General features: G+C 41.7%; 1 protein-coding gene across 2 annotated transcripts in view; it reads left to right on the top strand.

The window, feature by feature from the left end:
* The window catches only part of METTL24 (methyltransferase like 24), a 48,408-nt gene that overhangs the window by 6,993 nt on the left and 27,060 nt on the right, over positions 1 to 14,355 (top strand). For both annotated transcript variants that reach the window (XM_032683817.1, XM_032683818.1), the window contains exon 2: positions 14,219 to 14,317. In XM_032683817.1, the coding sequence (XP_032539708.1) occupies positions 14,219 to 14,317 (99 nt within the window). The remainder of the gene's footprint in view (positions 1 to 14,218; positions 14,318 to 14,355) is intronic.

Below are 14,355 nucleotides of genomic sequence, written 5' to 3' on the forward strand. Positions count from 1 at the left end.
CAATTTCACAAGGGAAGGGGGAAGGGAAAGGGAATGAAACCAAAAATAAAAAATATATATATATATCAATCAGTACCCCGAGATCTAGTAACTAAAGAGTTAGCAAAGAAATATCCCACCACTCTCCTTGGGACAACCGAGAGTCGCTCCGGGACGATCGCCGGCAACCTCCACCTCCCAAGGTCGACAAGGCCTTACCAGGCCTCACTCCCCAACACGGCAGACTCAACAGCAGGGAACCTGCACCTCCAAGCCGCCGGAAGGAAAGAGAACGAAGGCCTTTCCTCCTTTCTTCTTGTAGTCTGGCTTACGTAAAAATCGTAGGGAATACTGGGTAAATCTGGACCCTTCCTTGGTTACAAACTGGTCACCAAGGAAGGCCTAGCCCAAACCACCACACTGCAGTAGCAGGTGCAGAAAAAACCCACACTGATCCATTCCTGTTTGCTATCTTCAGCTCAGACTGTTTCATGGCACTGCTGTGGGGGCCAGGCAACCCACATTCCCCTCCTGCCTGCCTGTGTGGTGATGCTCAGAGAGTGGCTGTGAGCAGCTGTGGTCATGGCCTCTGTGTCCCACTGAAGGGCAGCAATTCATTAAACACATCCTCTACTCTCACCTCTTTCTCCACCCCTCCGAAGTTCACTGTGTTTAGGGAATTGGGTTGTGTTGTCTGGTGTACTGCTGGTTATCAGACCTTATTAGCAGCGAACGAGCAGGACGCCGCGTGCCGTGTATGTGCTTGATGGAGGAAGGGTATCTTCTGCATGAAAGCTGTCGAGCAGGAGGTGGGAGGAGGTGAGCACTGGTGCGAAAATCGATTGTACAGCAAGTCACAGTCTTGTCATAGGAAAAGAGGAAGAATCTCTGAAAGCTGGAAATTTTGACAGCCTTGAAGACAATGAGCACAGTTAGTGCCAAAAGTTATCTTTTGTCACGTTTCATGTTTTGAAATAAGAAGTGGGAATGGTTTTGAGGACATGCAGATTTCCTTGCTCAAGCAGTTCTCAAGATGGCCAAGCTTTCTTTATTCTTTTCTCAAATTTCTTTCTTTGGAGAGAGAAGAATCCAGAAAGAGAGATTTTGGATAGGTAAAAATTCTCCCAGATAGCCTTAGGGTTTTTACTTTACATTTCCAACCTTTAGCTGCTTTCTTATGAGACAAATATTTAACTTCATCACCAATAAGGGTTTTATCCCACTTTGTTCAGTCAATTCACATCAACATTTACCCAGCCAGCCAGGCAGTTAACAGAGATGTGTGTCTACTTTGAGACTACATGGTAGATTCTGGCATGCCAGACATCTCTCGTGCCACTTTTACTGAACTGTGGCCATGGTTCAGACTGAGGTGCAGCTGGTGGATCTCTGGTGTGAACCCAGAGCAAACTCCAGTGGCTGCTGACAAGGGGTACAGTACTGAAATCCTGTGGTGAAGAACAAAACCTTCTCACAGCTGCCTTGCAGACTCATACAGACAGTGTGACGAGTGCATCATCACTTCTTACAAAACAGATGTAGAATTTGGAGATTTAGGTAGCATTAGTGAGGGACCTCCAGCCTTCACACAAGCAATTTGTTTTGGTTGTGGTAGATCATGCTGTCCTCCTCCTGCAGCCTGACAGTGATGGCTGTCACTCATGGCACAGCTTAGATAAAAGACTTGACACATAGGTGAGAAAGTCTGTGTGAACCACCACTAATCTTTTATGGCAGCAACCCCCTCTTATCGCTTGTTCTAATATTAGCTTTGAGCTGTGTTTGTCTTGGATGGCTGTTCAGTGCTCCAGAGCTGTGTGCAGTGGATGTGAGTCATTTATTCAACTCCAGTGTTTTTGTAGCTAGCAGATATGCACCAAGATACTTTCGTGTATGATGAAACATTGTCCAGAGCCCTTCTGTGTTTGTAAGTCTTAAGATCAAATGACAGGCAGTTCAGTGGAACAAATAAAGGGAGAAAAAAAGGTTTGATTTAATTTTTCTTTCGGTTGCGGTATATAGCATATGTATCCTGGAATCTGTAACATACATCACTCACCCTGATGTTGTTTATGTTAATGTTTTTGCCTACAAAAGTGACAGGGTGACGTGCTGCCCTATTTTGAGTTAGCAAATCTCTAAAGGTAATAGAAATCATGTGTGTAAATGGACCGATACCTAGGGTAACACAGATGAAAGCCATGATTTTGAACTCACTCTTATGGCAACAACTGGGTCAATTTAAGCAGGAGATGATGGAACTGTTCCCAACTGTTTATGCTGTGCTCAGTGGAAGAGTTTGGATTTTGAATGACGCGATTTTTCCCCATCTGATCTTCTCTTCAGTAGGCTTGTGTTTCAATGTGCCATCAGGCTCAAGCACCATCAAGAAGGGCTCTGTCTGTGAAGTGTTCGTAGACTGCGCTGTCAGAGAATGGGTGGATGAGGTGTCCTCTGGTTGTTGCAGACCCCTTGAAAAGCATAAGTCCTGGGTCTGGTTCTGGGGGATCCTCTTGGTGATTATTTTGCTTTCTTACTAATTTTTTGCAACATTTAAAAATAGTCCTGTAATTTTTGTCCACCCCGACATGTGTATAAATAAAATAAATAAACCTTTCCTTATGTCTTTGTGTAATGATAAATGTAGTAGTTCCAGCAGCTGTTAGGACATACACAGAAGTCTTGCTTCTCACCAAAGTCGTCTTCATATGCTTTGCAGATGGGAACAAAGTGTCTTTGCAGAGTTCTTCAAAAGTCAGTATCACAGAACTGTTCTGACTTTGCAGATCCCAAATCTGGGGTACTTGTGATGAACATAGTTCCTGCTGCCACCTCTCCCTGTCATGCAATGAGAACTTTTCTTGTTTCTGGGAATGTAGAACCAGGAGGACTTTGCAGTGAGCTGTTGGCTTCTGAAGTCTCTTAGGATTGTCAGGTCAAGCCAACTGCTTCAGATTTTACGTGGAAAACCTCTAGGTTTATGTGCTTGTTGCAGAAAGAGCTAACCAGCAGGTCATTTAACAAGTGATCTGCTGGAGTTTACTTTGGATTTCACTTTCTGATAGGTTTCAGGTGCAGCTTCAGGTGCATTGCTGCAGGCTCTTCTGGAAGCAACAAAATTCTGGGTTGTTTCCAGGATTGACCTTGTGACTTCTGCAGATTGAAGGAATTGAAACATCTGCCCTTCTTGTAGTGTGGAAGACAAAGTTCATGGGCCTTGAGAGCTCAGGAAGGAAAGGTCTGCAAAGAGCCAGTCAGGCAACTAGTCTCTCTTAGGGATATTGCTAAAATGGTGGATATGCTGTTTGTTCTTACTATTACTTTTGATGAGGTAGAGTCACTGTTTTTTAGTTTCGTGCATGTGTGACAGGGTGGTCTGCTGGGGAAAATTAGCCTAGACAAAATTAGAGCAAAGAAGCAAATATCAGTGATGTGCCAGGAGCTGGACCTGTCTGGGAAATATGTGCATTTGATGTTAGAAGTGGCAAACGTTAACATTGCAGAGCTGCTGTCGCTGCTTTATCCTCCCTCTGCTTTGCCTCATCTGTCCCCAGCCCTCTTCCTCATTCCTCTCCTAGCAGCTAGCTAAGTCAAATAATCAACTCGGAGCTTCAAAGTCAGTGCCCTTTTATTTAGCATCCTCTTTCATATTTTACAAAGAGACAGTGTTTGAAACTCTAGGAGGAAGAGAGGGTAATGTCTATTGATACAGCATATAACGTTAAATATTATCTGCCGCTTAGAAGCCTAAAAATGATAGGAATCATTTTCAAACCCTTCCTGCTCCCTGCAGAGTGGACAGCAGTAGTGAAGGAGTGAGATTTATCCATAGATAGGTGCCACAGGGTAGGAGCTGTCTGAAAAAAACCCCAAAGGAACAATAAAATTTGTTAGTAACGATGCCATGTCTCTTTTTTGGCTTTCCTCATGGTTGTTCTGGAGCACTGAAACTTTCAAAGAAGTGAACTCTGTTTCATCCTGAATAGAGCAAAGCTACCACATCTTATTCCTTTTCCCTCGCTCTTTTGAGAAAATTAAACAAGAAGCAATTATGTGTCAATTGGCTGCTGCTGAGCTGATGTGTTTCTTCTTAGTTAGATGTCTTGATTAATGGTTTGATCTTGCAATTATTATTCATTATGAAATCTGTGAGAATCCTGGATGTATCATGAGTTCAGGGTCAAACCATGTAGCTGTTCGGTGCTGTATCTGTATAATGCTCAGAATCAGGGATAAAAGCTTGGAAAATATCCTTAACTAAAGACAATGGTGCATATTTGCCCAAGCCCATCCTCCATGGGTTTATTATACTTTGTTCAATATAAGTATAGACCCAAAAATATTTCAGATTGGTGTGCTTTGAAATGATCTTGATTTTGTTCTTTATAAATTGGAAAATAAATGTGTCATCTTGTACTTAAAATCCTAACAACTTGTAAGCCAGTTGTTGTTGCCTTTCTAGACACAGGGAACTAATTGCCCAACACACGGTTTTATTTTGTTTGGAAGAATTTTACATAGCTCTAGACTAAGGACAGTAATCCATAATCATATTAAAAACAAGAAAAGGAGTATGTTTGTAGACATTTAAAGCTAGTATACATTTGATTCTGTGAAGCTCCATTATCTTGTTTTATTAACTAATGCTTTTATGAGATAAGGAGTTGAAGAAGAAAAAAGTGAAGTCTGGCTTTTTGAGTCTTCCCTGACTATGCAGTAAAACCCAGGACAATCAAGTGAAACTGATGGTGGGTTGAAGAAACAATACTTAGGTACCTGTTGTAAATATTTTCTCTCTTACCTTAGGTTTTACACTATGAAATTTAAATACCTTTAGAAGTTACTCAGCCCTTTGGTTTACCCATGAACAAGAATTAGTGTTTACTTCCTTTATGAGATTATAGATGTCTGGTGACAAATACTGCCCTCTACTGCTCCCTGGGCACAGAAGGTTGTCCTGGTACTTACCCGGGAGGGGAAGATGAAGGGGGAAGGGGTTTTCTGATGCTTCAGGTCTCCCTTTAGTGTAGAAGGTGTGGGCGACCATTTCTGTTTAGACATTTGCACTCCACTTGGATGAGAGAGAAATCTGCACAAGTGTGAAATGCTCTTATTTGTGTGAAAGCATTGGTTTTACTCTGAAGCACCTTCTTTTTCCCCCCGATTTCTTAGCCTCAGGCAGAGGCTCTGAAGTCAGTGGATAGGCTGCCAGAGGCATCCCTATCTGTAAATCATAGTTAGAGTGCTGGAATTTGCACAGAATAAACTCGGCTTATCTGGCTAGCTGAGTATTTACTGATGAATTCTGTTTGCTCTATGCTGTGGTTTGAATATTGAAGTGAAGTCAACCTAGAAGAAAATAGCTTTTTCCCCCCCTTTATTGTATGGATTATGGAGTCTCCCATATTTTCTCAGCCAAAGCACTTCACCTAAAGGAGTTCTGAATACAAGTTGAAACCATGGTCTTGCATCTGCTTAGCAGAGATCTGAATTTGACAAGAAGTAACCAGTAGTTGCTGTATCTGTTTCTTGCTGTTATCCTTAAGTGTTGGCAAAAGCATGCAGGCACTGGAAGGAATTCAGCTGATTGAGCTGCTTAAGCAGTTTTGAGAATTTACTTTCATAAATTTCAGTCTGTTCTGGCTTCTGGTTTTATCTCCCTCAGACACTGTATCATGCTGTCAGCCTCTGGATAGCTCTGGAACACTGCTGCCCACTTTATTTATTTTATTTCATTACCATAGCAAAGAATCCCACTTGTCTATTTTCAAAGCTGTATGTCTCTTAGCAGAGTAAAATCAGTCTCTCTTTTAATAAACATATATTTCTCCCTGATGTTACTGGGATTTCCACTGGCAGAGCTGTTGGTCTTTGGTGACCTTTGGAGGTTTGAAGAGGGGTTCCCCCCCATGCATCTCTACCCTTTCCTACCTCCTCAGCTCCTAGCTCCTTTGGCTGCAGTGGATTTATTCCTCAGAGGTAACGAGGAGTGGTAGTTATGCGATGTAAATAATAAATTAGATGCAATGCTTTCTGAATTTGTAAGTACCTACAAATTAATATTTTGGCAAGCCTTCTGAAACCCATGCTTCCTGTAAGTCCCAGTTCACTAAGGGTGATGAGCCCCGGTCTGGTGGTGAATTTACAGGGGTGTCCACAGCAAATAATTTAAACCTGGTGAGTTCCCAATACCCATTTTACTATGAAAGTCAGGGTTATGATTTGAATTCAATGGAGCATTAGTCACCTAAATCCCTCTACAGATCTGGCTTCATCATGTGAATTTTGGAAGGTGCTCTTTATTTTTCCAAAGCCATTTCTTCATTCCTAAAGTGATGTAAATTCTGTCACACAAAGTCTGTGGCAAGCATCCTTCTTTCCTGCACATACTTTTCTTACGAGACATTTATTTAGGGGAAAAGACAGAAACCTAAAAGTAGAGTTGGAAAGAGCTTGAGTATGGGCTTAGTGTGTAAAGCGCTGAACCTCCCAATGCATCAAAGTTGTTGGTGTTTTGCATGGAGGTCGGTGTGTCTTGCCTGCAGGTTAGGCCAGCAGTTCCCTCGAGAGTGTGAGAACAGTGATTTGTATGCATGTGGCTGGATTTCATACCGTCAGATGGGAAATCAGTAGCAAAAGGAGCAGAAAGTAAACATCAGTATTAACAAAAGGAAAGCAGAGGTGAAATGCTTGTTGATTGCTGCCTTTTCAGGGGTTGTTATGTATTCGTGTTCAGACTGATTTCCTTTACAAGGGTAAAGACTTTGGGTTTCAATTACCGTGCAGTGACTCAGAGCTTTTCTAATGAGAATTGAAGTCAGAAAATAGTTTGCTTCGTTTCAGTGCAAAACTTTGCTTTTTTCCTTTTTCCTGCTAACCCTAAGAGTTTTACTTAAGGTGCAAACTGCAGCCTTGCAGCTGATAAACTGCTCTCCAGCCCTCTGGGCAGCGTTTGGAGCTTCCTAAGTTGACTCTTGCAGCACTCGCATCCTGCTCCCAGGCAGACAAATGTGTGCTGCACTGCAAAGGCTTGGAGGAGATGAGGAGGCTTGGAGAGAGTGAGTAGCTCGGGGAGAGTTAAGTGCATCTTGGAAATTCTTTCTTCAATTAAATAAAACACACACACCTGGACATAGAATTCTTCATATACAGGTCATGTCAGAAACTCATTTAAATTGAAGACACACGCTTATTAATGCAGAAAATGCTCTTATTATGGGACTGGCAGAATTTACTTTTGTAAGCAGCCTTCCTGCATGGGAAAGCCTGACTGTATGTCTTGCTTGCTTGTCTTGGCACAAAGCTTTTGCTCCTCAGCCTAATGTTCCAGCATCAAATCTTTAGATAAGATCATGGAGCAGATCCTCTTGGAAGATATGTTAAAATATGCTGAAAAAACCGAGTTGGTTAGGGACAGCCAAAGTGGCTGCACCAAGGGCAAGTTGTACCTGACTAATCTAGTGGAGTTGTACAATGGAGTGGCTGTATCAGTGGACAGGGTAAGAGCTATGGGTGTCATCTACCTCTGAATTCCTGCCTCTGAATAGGAGACATATGGGTTTGATGGATGGACTGACAGATGGATAAGGAATTGGTTATAGTCAATGGCTCGTTATCTAAGGAAACGAATAGTGAGTGGTGTCCATCACAAATCTGTGCTGGGAACAATACTGTAACCTGGTCTAGTGGAGGGTGTGCACCATGGAAGTGGATCATACTAGGTGATATTTAAAGGTCCCTTCCTATCCAAACCATTCTGTGATTCTGTAACACACCACAGTTTTATAGCTCTGGAGTTTGCCTGTGAAAGGGACTCCCTTTGTGGCCTGCTCATTCCATTGCACCAACCTGGTGCGTGCAGAGGATGGAGTAATCCAGTGGTGGTCGGGTACAGAGAAGGCTGTGTGCAGAGTTGTCAGAGATGCCTCTGCTTTAGATAAACTCAGAAAAGTAAAAAAATGGGGAAATAGATTTCCTATATTAATTATTTTTTTCAGTTCATCGTGGAATTTGTGCAACTTCGGAGTCTCACTGTTGGAGTGGAAATTCTCAGTTTAGGTTGGCTGCAGTACTAGGTGTGACTTGCATATTTCCCTGTGGTACACTGAGTGCCTGATGCCTCAGAGGGAATCCACTGCTTTTGTCTCAATACAGGCTCACACATGCAGAGAAGAAGTGTGTGTAGCAAGTTCTGCACTGTGGTTTCTTAGGTGAAAACCTCGTATGTTTAAGAAAGCCAAACTGCAAAGAAAAATAGAAAATAATAGTAATATAAAAGAAAAGAAAGGAAAGAAACCATTCAGACATGTAGGGATGGAATATTTTGTTTGAAGGAATGGGGAACTATTTTGTGGTCGAGGACTAGTTGTGATTCTACTTGAAGTTGCTTATTGCTGCTGCCTCCTTGCTGCTACATACAGTTCTGCTTGGGGTTGCCTATTGCTCTGCTTATAGTTCTACCTGCATGCTGCTACTTATTGTTTCTGCTTGCTTACTGTTACAGTGCAAAGGCAATCCAGGCAGAATGTAAGGTGGTGAGACCAGCCTGGGCTCACTGCCAGGGAACCATGCCGCCGGGGGCAGGGAAACAGCCTGACAGGTGGATGAAGACAACCAATGGACTGCACCAGAAAGTGAAGATTGCCTTTTAAGAAGGGATGGAGTGAGGCCCGGCAAAGAAGGAGCGAGGGAGTGGTTATGCAAATCATCCCTCCCATCCAGGTGTTCTCAAACCAGGTCACGAGTTCAATGCACCCAGCACGCTCTTAATAAAGTTCTTTGTTTCACTGTATTTGGCCGTCTTCTAAATTTTAATTAGAGATATTTCTCACACATTTAGCTAAAGGGAACTGTAGGAACTGACCTTCCTCAAGGAGCTCTTTGCCAAGGCTGAAGACATACTTACTCATCACTACTGACACCTCAGCTTTGAGGTGGAGTTAGGTTTAACTTGTGCCACATATTGCTGTTCGTAACATAAACCATTTGGAATTACTCCATCTTGCTGAAGAATGAAGTGCAGCTAAATGTTGTTTTAGGCTCACGGCTAAAGAGTAGGCTCAGCCCTCTAAAACACATGCTTTTCTACAGTCTGGCATGTGTGATAGTCTGGGCTGGGGTTTCTCTTCTGTGGTGTTGAGCTTCTATGTTATAGGTGTTCTTGAGCCCAGCCTTCAGGCTTCCTTTGCAAGTCATGGACTTTTCTAGTGCTTGACTCATCTACTTATAGACATCTACTCTGTAGTGAGATGAATCATTCCATTAAAGAGCCTGTCTGCCTTATCTGTCCTGTCAGATAACTTATCTCCACAGCCCACTGTGGGAGCTTTGTCCATGGCTGTCCTCACTGCAGGAGCATTTCTTCACTCCTGTCTCTCCCTCGGAGTCAACCAGCTAATTGCCTCTGAAACTAAATGTGGGTGTTCTTGAGGGATTCTTTGCTGCTGGAGCTGCTCTGTGTTGTCAGCAAGAGGAGCAGTGTGCCAGGTTTGGCTGCCTGCACCCTCAGCAGTCCTCCTACTCGTCTTAGCAGGCTTCACACTTGTTGTGTGACCCTCATGAAGCATGTCGTGTAAAGCCAGTACTTGAGTAGGCTGCAACACACTGCTTTCACTTAGGGTACTTTTGAACTGAGGGAAAAACCCAAACAATTAGACCACTACAAAATAATATGCTTAAGGCCACAGGTGCTGCAGCGGGACCTCAAATAATATTATGTCCAAGCTTTGTAAATCATATCTCCTCTCACAAGGGCAAGCCTTCAGGAACTCAATCCAGTAAATCTGCTGTGTAGATGTCTGAAATTTTGCAATTTGAATCCCACGCATTGCATTTTAAACTGATAAAATCACTGCAAAATTTCACCCCCAAGCAAGCTCTCTTGTGCTGTGCCCTTTTACAAGGCTGAGTGTGGTGGTACATAGGGTACCAGGTAGCCAGAATGGTTGGAGGTGAAGATGCGTGTGTCATTTGTTTCTATGACTAGCAAATATTTATGGTTATTGATGGAATTTATTGCCACAAGTGATTTTCACTCGCATTTGGTCCTGTCTCAAATGTAAAAAAATTATTGTTGCATGATTTAATCAGCAGATTTGCTTAAGACATCTGTGTATATATTGACAAGTCTTTTATTTCTTCTTTGGAAGCCACAGACTGCTTCATAGGGTAATGGAATTCCCAAAATTTTGTTTATAAACACAGCTAATATGTTTCTGTATTTTAATTGGCTGCTAACAAGGAGGGAGATTAAGAGAGGGAAAAAACAGTTATTGAAAAAAAGATGGAAATATGCAAAATTTACTCATTCCCTTTCAAATGTAAGCAGAAGGGAAGGGAGGGGTTGAGCTTTTTGGATCAGTGCACTGAAACTAGGATTGGTCTGGAAAGAATTTAATGATCTGTGTGTTCAAGTTTGGGCTAGAAAAGCCAGATATTTTGCAGACCCACAATTTTAGACCTGCTGGTTTGTAAGCCCTTTGCAGATGTTTATTTACATTTTATATTATGATTTGAGATTTTAAATTACTTTTAAAAATATACCATATATATACTACAGATTATTAAGGGATTATCAGATGACTATCATAGATGGCTATGAGGAAGAAAAATCTAGAAAGAAGTGGGCTCCAGAGAAAAGTCTCTGCAGATTACTGTCAGATTAGTTTGAAGGAAACATCAGTCCTTATCCTTGAGTGTGAAGTACCTGGGTAAAAAAATCAGACCTTCAAATGTGTCCTTCTTTTTCTAACAAAGCAATGGCATTGCCTTAAGATTTTCTTTATTCTATGGTTATCTCATGTGGTGAAAATTTAGACATCACCCTGAATAACAGTTTCAGGGTATCCATTACCATTCTGGAGTAGCTGAAGTCAGTGTCTCACCAGTGCTCAAAATAAAGTCTTGCTGAAGACTGATTTTTCTTACAATGCTAATTTCAGGTACTGTGTCTGTAAGTGAAGCTGTATATAGAGGCATGCTTCAAGATATTTGGTATGGTATTTTTTTAAGTGGCATTGTAACTTTCCAGGTACTGTCATCTCTTTATATGCTGCTGTTTGGGAAACACAGTCATGGTTGGATGAGTCCTTACCCTAGGGAGATAGCACACCCATGGTGATAGGCAGAGATGTAGAATGGCTGAACCCATTTTCTGGCTTCTGGGTGACCTTATGGAGGTCTGTCTTTTCATATCCAAAGCTGCATAATATGGAGGTAATACCTCCTGTGTTCCTCTGACTGTAAAGCCTGTTGTGAAAGGAGCTGCTCCTCAGCCTGTTTTGTACTGCAGCCACAGCTCTTGGTTACTCTAGAGGTTTCCACAATACAAGTGAGAAAATCCAAATCACGATGCCACAGTCAGGTTTACTCTGAGTAAATAAAATTGCAAAGTTGAGAAGGGGAAAACTCTTCAAATAAAGATCATTTGTTTATCAGGAATAAACCTGATTTTCACAAAGCACTTGGTCCACAGGGACCAGGTGCATTTTATCTGTAGAGTTTATTTGAGAAGGCTTACATGGTAACACTGTGGAACAGACTGAAAATTACCTGAAAAACTATAAACAAAGGCTATCAATATACATATGGAATGGCTTCTTCAGGAGGATATTTTGTGAGTCCTGAACATACCTATGTCACGTCACCAACATCAGTGAGTTACCCACTGGGAGGGTGCACTTGGTCCAAGGGATGTACTAGATTTTCATCCCAGTTCATCATCTGTGAATCTATTCAGCAGCTATTGAAGTGCTCCATAGAGATGCTTAGTAGGTGTCAGGAACAGACCTCTCTAATGTATTCGTTAGTCGATGGAAATATACTGCTACTTCCTAAGGAGCCAGGGACCAAGTGTGAAGTTTAAGAAGCTATTCAAAAGAATTGCCATCAAACAGAAGCCTCAGGTCTGATCTCTGTCATAAAAGTAGCATTTATGCAGTGCTTCTAAATTTAAAGAACTATATAAAAGGTTGTGGGGTTTTTTGGGGTTTTTTTTGAGACTGCCTTATTAAGTCACTGGGGTTTTTATTTCATTTTTGTGTGTTTATTGATAGTTTGGAGTCACTGGGAAGGCCGTTTGTCATCTTTAAGATTTTAAGAACCTGAGAGTAAGCTGCAGTGGCTCTTGTATATTGCAGTTTGCTGAAAAAGAACCTCATTCACGTGGTTCATTATAGGGATTTTTTTTTCTTCCCTCTGTGCAGAGGGAATTCTTGCTGAATAGTGTCACAATGGCCACCCTGCAATTCCTCTACTTAATGAGCTACTTCTCACACAAATAAATTTTAGAATAACTGAGCACAGATGTTTAGGTATCTGTGTGGTTGGTAGATGGTTTGGATTTTTTTGTTTTGTTTTGGTGTGGTTTTTTTCCCCTTTCTTTTTTTGCCTAAAAATGATTGTCAGTCTTCATTTTCATTTCAACTTTCAAGCCTGTTGAAACGACAGCATTCCTGTCATTGCAAACGTTATTCAGCCGTGTGAACTGTGACTCATTCTGAAAGATTACATGCATTTCACTCCCTGGTGTGCACCTATCCTCCTGCTGTTAGCTGCTTGCAGGCTGCCTTCTGCAATCAGAGGTCAGGGGTATATGCTACTGCAGAGCTTCCTTGCTAGCTTGCTTCCAGCCTCATGCTGTGCAGAGTATAGGAGCCCAGGTTTGCCATAGGCAGGAAGTTTCAGGGTGAGAAATGCTAGTTTTATCTGCTTCTGGGGGGGAAAAAAAAAAGTAAAATGTCCATTTCATCATCTCTTTACAGTAAAAAACCCAACAAAGAGTAACCCCTAAAGGAACAATAAACCTCATACAGACCTCCTGGCTCACATTCACTCTAGACTACATTTTCTTAGGCTGCAAAAATATCAGTTTGTGATATCAGCTCAAGGCAAACTCCATCTAGTCTGGTGGTCCTCTTTAATAAACTTTCTTTTCTAGTTTTACCTTCTTTTTCCTGTGTTCCTCTCTGACATCAGAGGATCCCCGCTGTCACTGTGCTGGCTCTTCTCCCAGTGCCACAGAACAGTCCTATCTCGTGGCTCAGCACCTCACTTCTCTGATCTGTCTTCATCCTCTCCAGCTAATTGCTATTTCCTACATGTTTTCCAGGGCTTCTTTTGAAATAAAGTCCTGTGGGAATCCCAAATGGGGTTTCTGATTGTATTTTATTGAATGTCAACATGAACCTACGAGGGAGGAACCCTATTATGGAAGCTCAGTTAATTGAGGATGATTAAAGGGAAGCTTGATTCTACCTGCCCAACCATAGAAGTGAGTTATGGTGCCTGAAGATGAAAAGCCATGAGGAATCAATCTTAATTTAGTACAACTTAAACCATGCTTGTATTTTTCTCTACTTGAGGGCAAGAGATGACAAGTCTAAATTTCCCAGCATGACAAAAGCAGGCAGAATTTGGAGAAGGTGGTGCAGATGAGAGCACAGAGGCCTGTTGCTCTGCAAGCACGTGTCTGAAAGACCTTTTCTGTCCTACTCTGTCCATGTGGGAAGGGTTTCTGGAAAAGCTGACAGGATCCCTGAAGTTCAGAGCTGAGGGGCTTGTATGGAGTACAGAAAGCACCCACTGAAGCTACTTCCTTGGGGCTACAAAAATGAGAAGTGGTAGGGCTGTGGGCAGCCACACTTGTATTTTTTGAGGGGGAACAAATAATTCTGGTGTATCTCGTCTGGTAAGCATGGGAAAGGAAGAGGACTTTTCTCAAAGACCACAAGAAGCTTGCTTTTCAATAAAATCTAGATCTTAGAAAAGAGATTGTTTGCAGAGGTTTCCTTTGGTGATTGTTGTTTACAATCCAAATTCTTCTTTCAGTGGACATTCAAACAGATATATGCAATAGATAGAAAATTAAAATGATATCACTGTTTTCAGATGTTTTGCTAGGGGATTTAGTTACTCAGATCTTGGGTTTTTTTCATGTGTTTCTGCAAGCCACGGCTTTTTTGGATGTCCTAGAATAACTAGGTTGACATTGACACATGTATCCTGGATGAAGAGCCCTTTCTTTCTGAATTACCTACATCTGTTTTCAAAGCTGATCACTATAAATCATAAGTGCTCTTTAATTGTAGTTCAAACCCTACTTTATTCTGAAATGTCTTTCATGTGTAGACAAGCCTCTAAGAAACTTTTTGTTTGAAATTAAATCTCCTTATTTTATTGGGCCTGACATTTTATGATTGTACTGCCTTTAAGGTGTTTTTTGTTTTGATTTGTTTTGCAGACTGTAAGATGGCACATTGAACTACAACCGTGGGCAAGTCCAACTCCTTCCCTCAACTACGAGGCATTGAGGTTCCTAAAGTATATTAGCACTTCTCAGGTATGTTTTTCATTTCAGTCTCCATTTAGAAGATAGTT

Source organism: Chiroxiphia lanceolata, chromosome 3 (genome assembly GCF_009829145.1).
Source record: "Chiroxiphia lanceolata isolate bChiLan1 chromosome 3, bChiLan1.pri, whole genome shotgun sequence".
Classification (NCBI taxonomy): Eukaryota; Metazoa; Chordata; class Aves; order Passeriformes; family Pipridae; genus Chiroxiphia; species Chiroxiphia lanceolata.